The sequence below is a fragment of the Heteronotia binoei genome, chromosome 5, assembly GCF_032191835.1.
Source record: "Heteronotia binoei isolate CCM8104 ecotype False Entrance Well chromosome 5, APGP_CSIRO_Hbin_v1, whole genome shotgun sequence".
NCBI lineage: Eukaryota > Metazoa > Chordata > Lepidosauria > Squamata > Gekkonidae > Heteronotia > Heteronotia binoei.
Window position 1 is genome coordinate 29205421 of NC_083227.1, and position 16760 is coordinate 29222180.

The 16760-nt window shown below is 44.6% G+C and overlaps 3 protein-coding genes across 3 annotated transcripts in view; 2 read left to right on the forward strand and 1 right to left on the reverse strand.

Annotated features, from left to right (window-relative positions):
• LOC132571225 (zinc finger protein 709-like) overlaps nt 1-16760 on the reverse strand; it is a 1224940-nt gene that overhangs the window by 277394 nt on the left and 930786 nt on the right. The gene's annotated exons all lie outside the window — the stretch shown is intronic.
• LOC132571257 (zinc finger protein 883-like) overlaps nt 1-16760 on the forward strand; it is a 259231-nt gene that overhangs the window by 227200 nt on the left and 15271 nt on the right. The gene's annotated exons all lie outside the window — the stretch shown is intronic.
• LOC132571283 (zinc finger protein 383-like) lies at nt 3632-16291 on the forward strand. Its single transcript, XM_060238049.1, has 6 exons — nt 3632-4101; nt 4271-4319; nt 9261-9334; nt 10168-10294; nt 11929-12024; nt 14981-16291. Exons 1-6 carry the CDS (start codon nt 3730-3732, stop codon nt 16003-16005), a joined length of 1743 nt encoding a protein of 580 aa, XP_060094032.1. The 5' UTR covers nt 3632-3729; the 3' UTR covers nt 16006-16291.

Below are 16760 nucleotides of genomic sequence, written 5' to 3' on the forward strand. Positions count from 1 at the left end.
AATGTAAAGATAGGCCTCTGTTAGGTCCAGAGATGACATGTAGTCCTGATGGTGCAAGGCTTCCGTTATCGACTTGATGGACTCCATCCTGAAGTGGCGGAGCCTGATACGTCGGTTCAGAAATTTCAGGTCTAGAATTGCTCTCCAGTCCCCGTTCTTCTTGGGCACTGTGAAGAAGATGGAATAGACACCTTGACATCTCTGTAATGGAGGGACTGACTCTATTGCCGCAATTTCTAGCAGATGATGAATTGCTTTGAAGGTGATGTCCCTTCGCTCTGGGTTTGAGCGAAGAGGAGATACAATGAAACGATCCCGAGGTATTCTTTTGAACTCTATGGGGTAGCCCCACGAAACAATTTCCAAAGTCCAAACATCGACCCTCGAGGCTGCCCACATCTGCTGGAAATGTAGTAGCCGGCCCCCCACTGGGATGGAGTCCCAGTCATGCTTTATTGGGCTTGGGTCCCTTCTCGAATTTGTCGGACCTATCTGGCTGATTTCTTTGGAATCGGGAGTTGGAGAAGCCCTTTCGGAAACTCTGTCTGGGCTGTCCCCAGGTTGATCTTCTAAAGTCCTGTTTAGGTTTGGAGAAGCTGGCGGAGGCACGAAAGGAACTAGACCCGAAACCTCTTTTGTCGGAACGTCTCAGGTACTTGGGCATGGCCTTCTTCTTATCCCGTGTCTCCACCAGGATCTTATCCAGGGCGTCTCCAAATAGCTTTTCTCCTTGAAAGGGGTAAGCTGAAACAATTGACTTCAAATGAACGTCTGCCGACCAGGCCCAAAGCCATAGGCCCTCCTCGCTACGGTGTTTGACGCCATCGCAATCGTAAGAGCATCCAGAGAGGCGTCCGCTGAGAATTTGGAGGCCCTAAGGAGTCTGTTGGTGCCTTCCAGGATCCTTTTATCCGTGTCTGGTAATAGTTGAGTTAGCCGTCTTATCCAGACGATCGCTGCTCTGGAGACTATAGAGTTGGCCGCAGCTGCCTTGATGGCCAGAGCCGTAGCTTCATGGCTCCTTTTCAAAGCCAGGTCTGTCTTTTTGTCCCAGTTGTCTCGCACAGAGCCGTGGCCGTCCTCAGCTAACAGGCCATGTGACTGCAAGGCTGCGATTGGGGCATCCACCAATGGTACCTGTAGCATATTGTTAGCAAAGGAAGGTAACTCATATAGCTTCTTGATAGAATTGGGCACCTGTCTGTTGGCACTGGGCTTGGCCCATTCAGACTTTAACTGGCGCTTGGAGAACTCCGGAAAAGGAAAAACCTTGTCAGAGGATCTGAATCTGGGAAAAAACTCCGTGTTCCCCTTGGGTTTATTTTTGGGGTTGGTTAGTGGGTTGGAAGACTCCTGTTCCTCAGGGGATACTTGGAGGTCAAGGGCAGACAGCACTTTGGCCAGGAGAGGTTGGAACTCTTCTGCCTTGAAGAAGCGTGATGAGGGTTCTGGAACTGTAACGTCCTCTATCTCCTCATCAGACAGGAATTCGCCCTCCTCCCGATCTCCCCCATAGGGATCCTCAGAGTGAGCCTCAGAAAAAGATCTTTCACTCTCCATCCGGTCACAGACCAGTGATGTCTTTGGGGCCCTAGAGTGGCTGGAACTACCTCTGGGTCTCTTGGGAGAAGGTGACCTGGAGGAGGAACTGGACCTGGGGGACCCCAGCCTCCTATGGGCAGTTGCCCTGACTGCTGCCCCAACAGTCTGTCTTATAGACTCAAAAAACTCAGAAAGAAAGGAAGGTCCCATTAAGGGTACGTTACCCAAGCCCGTTTGGGGCTGGCAGGTCTGAGTGGCTTCCAGTGCAGGCCGGTTGTCATCTCCGATGAAGTCTCCCGCCTGGAGGTTGGCATCGGGATGTTCCTGCATCTGGAGGCTGCAGGGCTGCTGGCTGTCCCCGTTTCGCGCCTTTTTGCACTCCCCAAGATGGCTGCTGGTGCCGGGGAAGAGCCCTGACAAGGAAGCCTCCTCCGCAGCTGGGGAAGACCAGTGCCGCCTGCGTCCGCCCTTCAAGGTCTTGCCCCTACAGGGCACGTTGCCGGTAGCCGAAGCAAGCCCAGAGGTCATGCCGGCTCCGGAGGATGGCCTCTCAATTCCGCGCCACGCGTCGGGAACCAGGCCGTCGTCCATGAAGGCGTCTTTTGGCCGACACGTCATTCTCCCTCTCCTCTGCTGCCGCGGCTTGAGTTTTTCTTCGCGCGGCCGCCGCGCCACTCTTTGAAGCGTTGGTGAAGAGCGGGGGGGGGGGAGGCAAGGCAGAGGAGTCTGAAGGGGGAATGGAAAGGATAGAAAAAGAGGCTGGAGAAGTTAGTTGATAGAAGGCAAAAAGGCAGGGTAAGAAGGAGGAAGAAGATATCTTTTTTTTTTTTAATAGATAGCAAAGTATTGAAAGGATAGGAACCTAGCCTAAATGCTGCTACTCCCTGTCGAGGCAGGAAATAAACTGGAAGGAGGGTGGTTCCCACAGCCACAGAAAGGGGAAGTTTTTTAAGATTCCTGCCTCCCTGATTGGATGGTGGGAAACACCCAAGATGTCCTCCGCCTCTTAGGGAGAAGATGCTACTTTCTGCTCCTAATTCCCCCCTCCCATCACACAATCCACTTAAGCACAGGTTCTCACGACATACCCAATTTTCACATTCCATTATCCAGCCTTGAATAATGCTGGTGGTAATGAGCACTGAAATCACAATCTCCTTCCTTGGAGGTTTTTAAACAGAGGCTAGATGGCCATCTGACAGCAATAAAGATCCTGTGAATTCAGAAGGAAGTGTTTGTGAGTTTCCTGCATTGTGCAGGGGGTTGGACTAGATGACCCTAGAGGTCCCTTCCAACTCTATGATTCTATGATAGACACCTCCAAGCTCAAAACAGGCCTTACAGTGTTCAAGTTAACCTTTTTAATCAAATGAGGGTGCTTGGCATCACTAAGAACATAAGAAAAGCCATGTTGGATCAGGCCAATGGCCCATCCAGTCCAACACTCTGTGCCACCCAGTGGCCAAAAAACCCAGGCGCCATCAGGAGGTCCACCTGTGGGGCCAGGACACTAAAAGCCCTCCCACTGTGCCCCCCCAAAACAAGAATACAGAGCATTATTATTATTTATTATTTATTTATTATTTATTACTTTACATTTATATCCCGCCCTCTCCGCAAGTGGACTCAGGGCGGCTGCCCCATTCAGTTCCATCAATATGCTGCGGCTAATAGCCACTTATGAACCTCTGCTCCAGATGTTTATCCAATCCCCTCTTGAAGCTGTCTATGCTTGTAGCTGCCACCACCTCCTGTGGCAGTGAATTCCATTTATTAAACACCCTTTGGGTGAAGAAGTACTGCCTTTTATCAGTTTTTTTTTATCACTCTGTGTTTGTGAGTGTATGTGTGTGTGTGTGTGTAGAGGGCTTTTTTGTCGCAGGAGCTCCTTTGCATATTAGGCCCTGCCCCCCTGATGTAGCCAATCCTCCAAGAGCTGACAGGGCTCTTAGTACAGGGTCTACTGTAGGCTCCAGGAGGATTGGCTACATCAGGGGTGTGTGGCCTAATATGCAAAGGAGTTCCTGCTACAAAAAAAAGCTTATACACACATACTCATCAAAAAATAAAAACATATTTGTCTTTGCAGAAGGTCATAGATCTGGCATGTGCCTTAACAGAAGAATCTAGCAGACAAGACGGACGATTCACAAGTCCTGGAAGAGGCTGCTTGGAGAGCAAGGAAGGATGAGGGGAGAGATGGAATCACCTGCCCCTGATGCCACCGAGGCTGGGAGCAGAAGGGAGCTCTGGGAAGACGATGTCTTTTCTCCAGATTTGCAGCGCCAGCAGTTCAGGCAATTCCAGTACCAAGAGGCAAAGGGACCCCGAGAGGTTTGCAGCCAACTCCACCATCTTTGCTGCCAGTGGCTGAAGCCAAAGAGGCACAGCAAGAAGGAGATGCTGGACCTGGTAATTCTGGAGCAGTTCCTGGCCATCCTGCCTCCAGAGATAGAGAGCTGGGTGAGGGAATGCGGGCCGGAGACCAGTTCCCAGGCAGTGGCCCTGGCAGAAGGCTTCCTCCTCAGCCAGGCAGAGGACAAGAATCAGGACCAGCAGGTGAGAGGGACTCATCTAGGTACATGGGGAGGGGAGGCACTGAACATGAACACAGGTACTCTTGAAATCCACAGGGATTACCCCAGCTTTTTTAGACCCCCCCACCAGTCTGTTTCTTCTTTCTTTTATCATCAGTCTCCTGTTTCTGGGATTCCCACTTCTTTTTCAGGCACAGGAGAAGGTCATGCAGGAACTTCACCATGGAGCCACTTTTCTGGGTAAGATTGGAAAGTGTGTTGCTCCCACTAGATCAGGGGTGTCAAACTCATTTGTTATGAGGGCCGGATCTGACACAAATGAGACCTTGTGTTTATATATATTTTAGGACAAGGAAATACAGAAAGGGGAAGGGGAAAGGGAAGTAACATTATTTCGATATAAACTCTGCATCATTCATTTACAAATGTTTCTCATGGTCTATAAAAGTTGCAATCTTTGTATTATATCTAATAGTTTGCTAATATCAACACTAAAGTGTCCAAATTGAGGAATTACAAGTATGTGTCATATAAGAGTCAAAATTGTGTCTTCAACCATTCATAAAAGGGTTTCCAAGGGTTCTCTTCATCTCGTATTAGTCTACCCTTAAGACGAAGTGCAAGGGCATCTGTTTCAGCTGCCTCTAATATTTTATGAATCAAGTCCTGCTTCTTCGGAGTTTCATGATGTTTCATGATTTATTTATTTATTTATATTAAGATTTATACCCCGCCCTTCTCACCTAGGTGTCTCAGGGCGGCTTACAACACAATAATTAAAACAATTTCAGTTTAAACAATTAAAATACCATTAAACCATAATTTAGTAAAAACAAGATAGAGTAAAAACCGGCGGCCTATAGATACATGATGAGGTTTGTGCTATCAAAAGTCTTGCTGCAGTAATAATATGTATCATCAAATGTTTGTCCTGTCTCGAAAGGTCCATCGGTAGAATACTCAATAAGAAAAGTTCCGATTTAAAATGTATATGAATTTTCAGTATCTTTTGTAACATCTCATGTACCATAATCCAGTACTTTTTCATCACCCCACATGTCTACCACACATGATAAAACGTGCGAACATGGGATACATTTCCATCTAACACTTGTTAGATACAGTAGAATACATTTTAGACAGTTTATCAGGCGTTATATACCATCTATAAAACATTTTATAAAGATTTTCTTTAAAGGTAATAGCTCTGGTAAGTTTTATATGTGATTTCCACAATGTTTCCCACACCCTATTTCAATATTATGGCCCAGATTTTGCGCCCACTTTATCATAGTATCTTTCACTTCTTCATCTTGCAGCTTCATCTGAAGAAGCATTGTCAGTCAGTCAGTCAAAAATTTATTGTATATAGCCATTGGCTGTTGCAAGACAAAACAGAACCCGAACAATAAAGTTTCAAATTAACACCTTAAAAGTTCCCCAGAAAGGCCAACTTCAAGAAGTTACAGCATTTGAAATTGCTTTTGCTCTTATCTTCTTAGCTGCAAGGGCAAACAGAGAGACTCTATAGGACATGAGCATCATTGTCAGATAACAGAAATATAATCTTTTCAGTTTCTGAATGTGCCTTTAAGGAGAGTAGTACTCCAGAGAGAAATTTAATTCTGAGATTAGTACTCCAGAGAGAAATTTAATCCTGTCCACTCTACAATTAAATTTAATTGTAGAGTGGACAGGATAGAATATAATGGGGGAGGTCCTCTATCATAGGTGAACCACAAATGCAAAAACATTGTTCTGTTGGGATGTGGGAATATTGACCAGTTAACAGAGTTGTTTGCATAGTCCGAAAGCGGAGAGCTTTGAAGGATGTTCTTATGTTGAATCTGGAGATATTAACCAGGTATGGGGATCTCAGATGATCAGGTTTGATTAGTCTGAACCAGGAGGCTACTTTAGGGAAAAAAAATATCCATTCCCTAAGTTGAGAATTGTCATTTTGGGCCCCTAGGAGATCATCAGGGATAGAATAACTCTGGATAACGTTGTTGAGGTATCTAGAATGCCTGTGATCTTTTGATAGTAGAAAATTAAATGCATGGTAATTAAGGGAAGTATGATGAGGGGATTTACTTTGCCCCCAATGTTTTATTATAGCTAGGTGTACCTGTGCTCTTATGGAAGGGAATCCTGTTTCAGCCCTCATCAAGGCAGCAGGAGAGCCCCTAGGAAGAGCAAGAATTCGTCTTAGGAACTGATTCTGGATTACCTCCAGACTGGATAAAACGTTCTCATTCCACCCCCATATTTTGACACCATACAAGAGATGTGGTAGAACCTTGCTTTTAAATAATTTTAGCGCTGGATCTATCAAGCGTCCACCCTTTGTATGAAAAAAGTAGAGAATTGACCCAACAATCCTCAGTGCTGAGGATTTTACCAATGCCAGATGGACAAAAAGCATTGAATAAATTTTCTTTATTAGATGTTGGTGTGGACCCAAAATAATTTCCTCAAAACCTTGTTGATCAATAATAAATCCTGTTACTTTGTCTCTAGCATATCTTGACTCTAGCTGAAGCCTGGTCCACCAATCAAGAGTAACATTGTAGGTCAATAACTCTTCTTGTGTTTTCAGTTCGTCATTAGTCTTTAACAGTTCTTCATATGTATCATATTTGATGACAGTAGTGTTGGTTGAATAAAAACTTCAGTTGGTGAGACCCACTTAGGGACCTTGTTGTAAACTTTTGGTTTTAACCTGGACCACACCTGACCTAAGAGACCTTCTAATTAAATGAGTGTTGAAGCGTTTTTGAGTATCTGTTTTCTGGTACCACAGGTACGAATGCCATCCCTTAACAAGATCATGTCCCTCTTATGTTAATAATCTTCTATTTTTTAATAGTATCAAGTATCTCACCCATGTTAGTACACAGGCTTTATAGTATAATTGTCAGTCAGAAAGGGCAAATCCTGCCCTTTCTTTGGAGTCTTGAAGCGCTTTCAGCTTGATTCTTGATTTTTTGTTCTGCCAAATAAAACTAGTAGTTAGTTTATTTAGCTCTTGAAAGAACACTTTTGGTAACACAGTTTGGAAAAGAAAAAGCATCCTGGGCAGTACGTTCATTTTAATTGTTGCTATTCTTCCCATCAACGAAATAATCAAGTCTTTCCATGTTTCCAAATCTTTTTTTATTTCCTTAATTAATTTTTCATAATTCTCTTTATATAAGGTACTTACTTTATTAGTAAGTTGAATACCCAAATATTTGACTCTGTTCTCATATGCAAATCCTGATTCTTGTTGAAAGCTCTTAATTTGATCAGTCATATTTTTGATAGAAAGTTTGTTTTCTGGTAATTAATCTTCATACCTACCACTTCTCCAAATTGCTTAAGATTCGACACCAGATGAGACCTTGTTGGGCCGGGCCATATCGGGTTGGGCCGGGCCATGTGCTTACCTATTTAAGATTAGGTAGCAGAGATAAACTTTCAAAGGACCCAGACAAACATGAGTAAAAATGTTTTTTTTAAAACTTAAAATATGCTTAAAACATTAGCACTTGTTGGTCTTAAAGGTGCGTTCTTTGTATTTCTCCCGTGGGATCCAGGGAACTGGGCAAAGGAAGCTCTGGCTCTTTCCTTCCTTCCCCAGGGGACCAGGAGGGGGAGGAGCCTAAACCAATGGAGAAAATAGAGGTTTTGCTCTGTAGCTCCTGTGCAATTGAGCAAGCCTTGTAAAGTAAACTGAGATGTAGAAGGAATCAAGAGAAAGGAAGGAGGAAAGACAAGAGCCAGATGCGTGGGGGCCTGATGGGAGCCCTCTGAGGGCCTGATTTGGCCCCCGGGCCACATGTTTGACACCCCTTCATTAGATGGTTTCCTGTCTGTAGGTGGGCTTTCTTTCATAATCAACATTTTATTAGTTTTTTGGAATAAATATATGTGTGTGTGTGTATATATATATATATATATATATATATATATATATATATATATTTACAGAAAAACGATAAGAAAAGCACAAATACTTACATATAGTAAAATATCAAAAAATAAGACATATAAAACTGTGTAGGTATACAGATATAGGCAGAATTAAAGCAGCGTGTAAAAAGCAGATTGTTCCAACACTTGACTAAGTATGAAAATTATATCTTTTCATGGAGTGAGGTCAGAATTTATGTAGAAATAAAATTATAAAAGTAATTTTGTATCAAAAAATCTACCAATCAATATAACATATAGTACTTGAAAGAAGAAAATTATATTAAGGCATTGAAGTGAATATATATTTGAATAAATACGTTGTATGTAGAATATTTCCAAATCACCATAAAGTGTAGAACACGACCAGCACAGAGAAGAAGGAGAAGAATAAGAAGAAATAAACAAAAAATTATAAGTAAAGAAGATCAAGAAATTCTGGCTTGTGTGGCTGAATGTCACTTGCTGTAACAAATGCAATAAAAGGAAACCATTTCTTGATCCCCTCAAAAGATGCTCCACTCCAGATTTAGAAATTCAGTTTGGGAAAGTAAAAATGTAGAATCATTTTAAAAGCGCTGCAAGATAATTGGACAAATTAAGTTAATGAATTGAAGAACTAAGTTGCCTTCGAACGCAAATGGTGGTGATTAATGTTAACAACTGGGAAAATAGTATGTTGGACCAATAAAAAGAGTTACAAAACTCATACACTGTAATTCAGTGAATTTTGTACCACTGGACAAACAGACCACAATTTCATATATAATAACTTTATCACTAATGTAAAAAATGTGGAAGTAAAAAACTACCACTGAAGTATTATATGAATTTTAGGGCTGAAGTACTCTGGAAATATCTTTTAGAAGATATGCAGAAACCTACATCTTATGTGGTAGCAAAATTTTGTACTGTAGTAATTAGAAAGTGGAAATGTTGGGAATTATCAAATAGATTTTTAGTTTTCTGAGTTTTATAAATGTAAGATGGCCTTAAGAGATGTTTTGATCTTATGTTGGCCATATGATGTTTGATGTTATGAATACTGAATACTGACTGACTGGAAAATTGTGGAAGTAAAAAACTCTCCAAAATAAGGATGTAAGGATAGTTCCGGTTATGATCCAAGACAGGGAGAATCTTATTCCCTCACCCCTCTCAAGAAACCAAGATGTAAAGAACTTGGAAAGTATAGAATGCCTTCCATTTGCTTTCTTATCCTTCCAGGTGATGCCACTGCTGTACATTTGTTGCCATCTCTTTGTGGCAGAGAGAAAGCATCTTTCGTGCAGCTTGATCAGGTCAGTGTGGAACTCTGGATCATGCCCCTTGCTACCTCTCCTCACCCTCCTTTGGTCAAGGAAAATCTCTTTCTCTCTCTTTCCCTCAACTGTTATCTGTGCTGCCCATTGGATACAAAATTAAAATGGAGGTGCAAAATTAAAATGTCGGTGGGTGTTTTTACATTCAGTTTGATCCAGAGTTTTAGAGTCTTCAGATCACCTGCCACCATTCCACTTTAATTATTTTCCTTTTACATTTGTGGACTTACTCTGCTCATCTTGCGTAGCCAAACTTTTATATTGCCTGCTGAAAGCGTTTCAATTGGGGGAGGGGGGGGGCTCTGATCAGAGGGCAGCCGGAATACCAGTGCTTAGTTAAATGTAGACGATTGCTTAGAAATTGTGTCAACACTGCAAAAACAATACAAATTTAAATTACAAGATGAGGCAAGCAATGATATGTAAAAATTTCAAGTGCTGTCGGTTCTCATGCAAATTACTGCACCTTGTGGCTTTTGGAGGAGTCTTTTAAAACACATGAAAACGTCTACGAGTTTGAAATGCCTGTAGAGAAATGACTGGATCAAAACTAGTTTCGAGAAAAATGTTGCAGCAGCAGCACCAGAACCCATCTCACCGAAACAAATGTAGATGCTTTGGGCAGCAACAATGCAAAACAGTTGTAAGAACATCAAGTAATGTAAAAAGTGAGTTTACAATGCGGTGATAGTCACAAACTGTCAATGTAAAAACACCCTGTGCCTTAAAGACCTTTTGGATTACCCTTGGAAGGGAAAGATTATTTATATTATCTTTGAAGATAGAGGGGTTTGGTTTTTTTCTCTTATCAGGGTCTGGTGACCTTAGAGGAGGTGTATGTTCATTTCACTGAGGAGGAGTGGGCTCTGCTGGATACAGATCAACGAAGGCTTCACCGAGAAGTCACGGAGGAGAACTGGCAGAATGCGGCCTCTCTGGGTAAGGCTCTCCTTTCTCTTGATTCATATATGCTGAAAGTGGAAGTCCTTCCCTCCAAGAAGGACCCCAGATCTGACCCAGATGGCCTGGGCTAGTCTGATCTCCTCAGGGCTTTTTTTTTTTTTTTGTAGCAGGAACTCCTATGCATATTAGGCCACACTCCTCTTACGTAGCTGTCCCGCCCAGCCCGGGCGAGGATTGCGCGAGGGGGACCCCCCGGCGCCTGCCAGCCATTCCCGGCCCCCGGCGCCGCCCCAAGAGCCTCCGACACCTTCCCAAGCCCCCGTGGCGGCCCCACCCCTCACCTGGGCTGACGGGGTGCCAACAGCCGCCTGAGCAACGCCTCACAGCCGACGAGCCCGTCTCCGGGTCTGAGGAGCCTGGCCGGAGCGAGACATCGGGGAGCAGGAGGGAGAAGCTAAGCCCAGCGCTGGGCAGAGAGGAGGAGAGCCGCCTGACCCGTGGCGGCAAGAGACGCCACACCCCAGCGCGCTGCAGAGGTCCAGGACGCCCGAGGCACGCCCAGGCAGCCCAGCCCCGGCTCGCCTCTCCTGGGCATCTGGGGCTTGGAAGGGGGGGAGGAGCCAGAGAAGGGCGGAACACAGGAAGGGGGAGGATTGGGGTGGGAGGATAAAGGGAAGGGAGGCAGGAGGTCGGGGAGGAAGCTGGCCGGTGCTTATTGAGGCTGCCTCGCGCGAGAGAGGGACAGGAGCCGCAGCACAGCCAGGAGGGGAGTGGGGGCCTGTGGTGAAGTAACCTGGCTCCCACCCGTTTCTGAGACCTCCGGGGAACGCCCCAGAGTGCCCGGGAGGGGCGACGGTGGCACCGGGAGACCGGGAGAGGTGCCCAGGGTGCGACAGTAGCCAATCCTTCAAGAGCTTACAGGGCTCTTATTACAGGGCCTACTGTAAGCTCTTGGAGGATTGGCTACATCAGGGGTGGGTGGAAAATGAGTTCCTGCTACAAAAAAAAGCCCTGGACCTCTTCAGTTCAGAAGTTAAGCAAGGTCACTCCTGGTTAGTCCATGGATGGGAATTCACCAAGGAAAGTCCAGGGTTGCTATGCAGAGGCAAGCTATGGCCAACCACCTCTTTCCTTCTCTTGCCTTGACAACCCTTCAGGGCTGCCATAAGTTAACTACAACATGATGACCCTTCCCATGCCACCAATAAGGACTGTGGCAGGGGTCTTCCAGTAGAGACTCTCAGGAGGAGAATGGTGTCAGTGCAGACATTGGCAAAGGATGGGCTTCTGCATCCTTACTGGAGTCCCTAAATATTTGCACATAAGCTAAAATATTGCTTCATCAATGAAAAGAAACAGAGGAGGAGGGCTCATCCCCTAACTGCCCATTGAGGACAATGTGTAGGTTAGGGTTTCCCTTTCCTGTGCTGAACTTCCCTCCTCCCTTCTTCTCCACTTTTGGTTGCTATCAGGACCACCAGACAGATCCTTCTGGATCCAAGCAGTAGCCCCCTCCCTTCCCATCGCATGCATCTTTCAGGAGTTAAAAAATTGGTTTATCCTTTTTGCCAGTATAAGTAGCTTGGGTTCAGGCAGCCTGTTTTAAAACTCTGAATGTCTCTTCAAGTTGGAAAATCTGTAAGTCACTGGTCTTCTCCTTTCTCCATAAGGAAGACTTCTGGTTCCCAAATCTGATTCCATTTCCCTAGTGGAAGAAGAAGGAGGCCCATGCATCCAAGAAGCAGAAGAAACAGAGAGATCAGCAGGTATCTGTTTACTTCTGTGGTGGAAACTGGTTCAGTTCCTCTTGGGCTGAATCAGCAGCAGCCCAAAAATGGTCAGTAAAATTATCTCAACTGTGAGTTAAACCAAGGAACAAAATTCTGGCTTGTTTGTACCTCATACTGGCAAGAAATGTTCATACAGTGGCCAACTTTATTACACACTAATTTACTTAACATCCTTTCTCTCCATGGATCTATTCAAGTTGGCTCAAAAATCAAAGCAGTAGCATAAAATCCTAGTTACTGCCTAATTTATCCATTTAAAACAGGGGTGGGGGTCCATTCCGAGGGCTGTAAATGGCCCTCGAGACCACTTGGTTTGGCCCTTGGGGATTGCTGGGCCGAGCCACATGGTGGCCTCCCTGGGGCCCGGCTGGCCAGTGAGGATTGTGAGGCGCAGCCGCACTGTGCAGCAGCTTCCCCGGGAATTGGCTGGCCAGCAGGGATCATGGGGCCCAGCCACGCAGTGGCCTCCCTGGGGCCTGGCTGGCCAGCCAGGATTGCTGCGGGCCTGGAAAAGTTACTGTCACAGTTCAGGTAGGTTTTCCCCTCATTTCTTTATTTCCCTTTCTTTCTATTTCTTCTCCCCATTTCTTTATTTCCCTTAATTCCCCTTTATTTCCTTTTGTTTCTCTTTCTTCTCCCAATTAATTTCCTTTTATTCCCTTTTCTTCTCCTTTATTACCCTTTCTTTCCCCCATTTCTTTATTTCCATCTCTTTCCATTTCTTCCCCACCTTTCGTTATTTCCCTTTATTCCCATTTTAATCCCCCATTTCTTTATTTCCCTTTCTTCTCCCCTTTATTTCCATTTCTTCCCCCCATTTATTTCAGCTTTCTTCCCCCATTACTTTATTTCCCTTTGTTCTCCTTTCTTCCCCCTTTCTTTATTTTCCTTTATTACCCAGCTACCACCAGTTCCATTTGCACTTGATTATCCCAGATGGTGTGGCCTAATATGCTAATGAGTGTGTGACCTAATATGCTAATATTAGGGGATGTGGCCTAATATGCTAATGAGTTCCTGCTGGGCTTTTTCTACCAAAAAAAGCCCTGGACCTAGGCATTTGTCTAGGGTGGTGGGTCAGGGTGGGTGTGTGCCAAATTAAGCTCCTCCCACATGACTGCAAATAGAAAAACAAATATTTGCATTAATTTTGCCAGCCTGAATCATTCTACCTTGACAGCACTGTTTTCTAAGCTGATAATTTTGTATGGCCTGCAAATGATGTTATAAATATCCAAATGGCCCTTGGCAGAAAAAAGTTTCCCCACCCCTGATTTAAAAAGCCAGGGCAACGAGAAGAGCATAGCCTCTCGGTCCAATCTTTTTGAAACTTGGAGAGTCTTTTGAGGGCAGACATTGGATGCCATGCTGCAAATTTGGTGCCTTTACCTCAAAAAACAGCAATGCCCAGAGGACATTTCCCTCCCCCTCCCCTTTCTGATGACCCTAAAGTGGGGGGAGGGCCTCCAAACTGGGGGATCCCCTGCCCCAAGCTGGGGATTGGCAACACTAAGAGGAGATCCAAAGCGTCCAATTTTAGAGGGATACTGTTTCTATACAAGGAAGTTCAATTGATCCACCTTGTCTCTGATAGAACTACCCTATAAGGAAGAATAGCAGTTGATTAATACAGGGCAGGATTTGTTTCCCCTTCAAGTGATCAAGTGATTCCTGTCCTGTCATTATCAAGAGAAGTTAATAGCCTTCTTGACTTCAGAGAGCCAGTTTGGTGTAGTGGTTAAGTGTGTGGACTCTTATCTGAGAGAACCAGGTTTGATTCCCCACTCCTCCACGTATAGCTGCTGGAATTGACGGGTTAGCCATAGCTCTTGCAGGAGTTAGGGCAGCTGCTGTGAGAGCCCTCTCAGTCCCACCCACCTCACAGGGTGTCTGTTGTGGGAGGCGAAGATATAGGACATTGTAAGCCGCTCTGAGTCTCTGATTCAGAGAGAAGGGTGGGATATTATTTTTTTATTATTATTTTGTTCCGCTTATATCCTGCCCTCCTCGCCGAGGCGGGCTCAGGACGGCTCACACAGACATGCGCATGCATGAATAAACATAATAGCATAACATTAAAACCATAAAACAGAATAAAATAAACATAAATACATAAAAATTTTGGTGCTATGATCTTAACCATTTCCAAATTTGTAATTCTCTGTACAACAGATCTTAGTTGTCCTCTCTGCAGCTGCTGTACAGCAGATTGTTGATGGTGGTTCATATGTTGCATTTAAGCTGTAGTGGCCAGGAACCTAGTTCACAAATGCCTGGTGGAAGAGTGCCGTCTTACAGGCCATGCGGAACTGTATTAGCTCCCGCAGGGCCCTGACCTCTTCCGGCAACTCATTCCACCAGCGTGGAGCCACTACAGAGAAGGCTCTGGCTCTAGTTGTTATGAGCCTGGTGTCCTTAGGGCCGGGGATTGTAAGTAGATTTTGCGAACCAGACCAAAGTGCTTTCCAGGGAACATGTGAGGAAAGACGGTCCCTCAGGTATGCAGGCCCCTGGCCATATAGGGCCTGAAAGGTGAGAACCAATACCTTGAAACGGACCCGGTATGCTATAGGCAACCAGTGCAGCACTTTCAGCACAGGCTGAATGTGTTCCCGTATAGGAAGGCCCATTAACAACCTAGCTGCTGCGTTCTACACTAATTGAAGCTTCCAGGTTTGAGACAAGGACAGCCCCATGTAGAGGGCATTGCAGTAATCCAATCTTGAGGTGACTGTGGCATGGACCACGGTCGCCAAGTCACTGCGTTCGAGGTAGGGGACCAACTGCCTTATCAGCCGTAGATGATAGAAGGCTGATCTGGTGGTGGCTGCCACTTGGGCCTCCATATTTAAAGAGGGTTAAATCTGCAGCCTTCTTCTTCTTCATTCAACTTTTCCTTGAAAGTCATACCACTGCTTTCTTTTCATTATAGATGCTGATGGTCTCCACAGCAGGTCACAGGGAGTACCACGACACCAACTACTTGATAGAGACCAGCAGAAAAAATATACTGGAACAAAACAGAAGAACGGGAACAAATACTCTGTGCCTCAAGTTGCTCAGTCTGAGGTCTTTAATGCACGCCAAAGAATTACTACTGTGGAGAAACCATATAAATGTTTGGCGTGTGGAAAGAACTTTGCTCAGAGTTCACACCTTATTGCCCATCAACATATCCACACTGGGGAGAAACCATATAAATGCTTGGAGTGTGGAAAGAACTTTGCTCAGAGCTCACACCTTACTGCCCATCGACGAATCCACACAGGGGAGAAAGCATATAAATGCTTGGATTGTGAAAAGAGTTTTGCTTGTAGTTCGCATCTTACTAAACATCAACGTATCCACACTGGGGAGAGACCATATAAATGCTTAGATTGCGGAAAGAGCTTTACTGAGCGTTCACACGTTACTGCCCATCGACGAATCCACACTGGGGAGAAACCATATAAATGCTTGGTGTGTGGAAAGAGTTTTACATGGAGTTCAGACCTTACTGCCCATCAACGTATCCACACTGGAGAGAAACCATATAAATGTTTGGAATGTGGAAAGAACTTTGCTCAGAGTTCACACCTTACTGCTCATCAACGAATTCACACTGGGGAGAAACCATATAAATGCTTGGAGTGTGGAAAGAGCTTTGCTTGGAGTTCAGACCTTACTGCTCATCAACGTATCCACACTGGGGAGAAACCATATAAATGCCTGGAGTGTGGAAAGACATTTGCTCAGAGCTCACAGCTTACTACCCACCAACTTATCCACACTAGAGAGAAACCATATAAATGCTTGGATTGTGCAAAGAGCTTTTCTTGTAATTCACAACTTACTAAACATCAACGAATCCACACTGGGGAGAAACCGTATGAATGCCTAGAGTGTGGAAAAAGCTTTGCTTGGAGTTCACAGCGTGCCACACATCAACGAACCCACACTGTACTACATATGAACTAACCTCATAGGACATAACTTAAATTACACCCAAGAATTCACCACAGGATAAACCATAAAAACACTAAGCCATGTTTTGCATCAATGACTTTACTCATGAGAGAAACCATGCAAATATTTCTAGTGTTGTAGGATCTTCAACCTTATCACCTACCTTACCAGACATTATCATCAGGAGTTTTTATGCTAAATCAGGCCTGTAATGTATAACTTTTGAACTGGTATTGGTTAAGTTGTGTTCAGTTCTCAGCTAAAATATTTGGAATACAATTTATTATAAAATGTGAAATCCTGTTTATCTTTCCCTTCCCTCCCCAGCCTGGCCCTCCCAGGCCACAACACACCCACAGCAAATTCCTAGCGCCCATTGTATTTTCCCCACAATGGGCCGTATCACTAGATTATTATAAAAGCGGAATTTTTGTCCAACGCTGTCAACACATTTTATGGAGGAAGCAGACCTTTTGGATTAATAATTATGTTGTTTAGGACTAGGTTCTCTGCCCTGCTAGCTCCATTCACCATATTTAATGATAGTCTGACTACTGAATGAGCAGTTCTGCCTCCTGCCCAAAGACCCACAGTTATACTGGATGAACTAATGGCAAGGGCAACCATCCTTTATGCCAAACTGCATCCAAAACTTTGTCACAAACATCATACTTGACCTTTGTCCCCAGCATAGACACAAAGTACCTTAGGTTGTTTTCTGCTCCCTCATTTTATCCTAACCAAAATCATGCTGTGAGTTAGGTTAG

Bases quoted from the DNA above. Each gene is read 5' to 3' on its own strand.
- LOC132571283 (XM_060238049.1), top strand. From the start codon at position 3,730: ATGAGGGGAGAGATGGAATCACCTGCCCCTGATGCCACCGAGGCTGGG. The intron at 4,102-4,270 runs GTGAGAGGGACT...CTTCTTTTTCAG, and splicing joins ACAAGAATCAGGACCAGCAG to GCACAGGAGAAGGTCATGCA. The intron at 9,335-10,167 runs GTCAGTGTGGAA...TTCTCTTATCAG, and splicing joins CTTTCGTGCAGCTTGATCAG to GGTCTGGTGACCTTAGAGGA.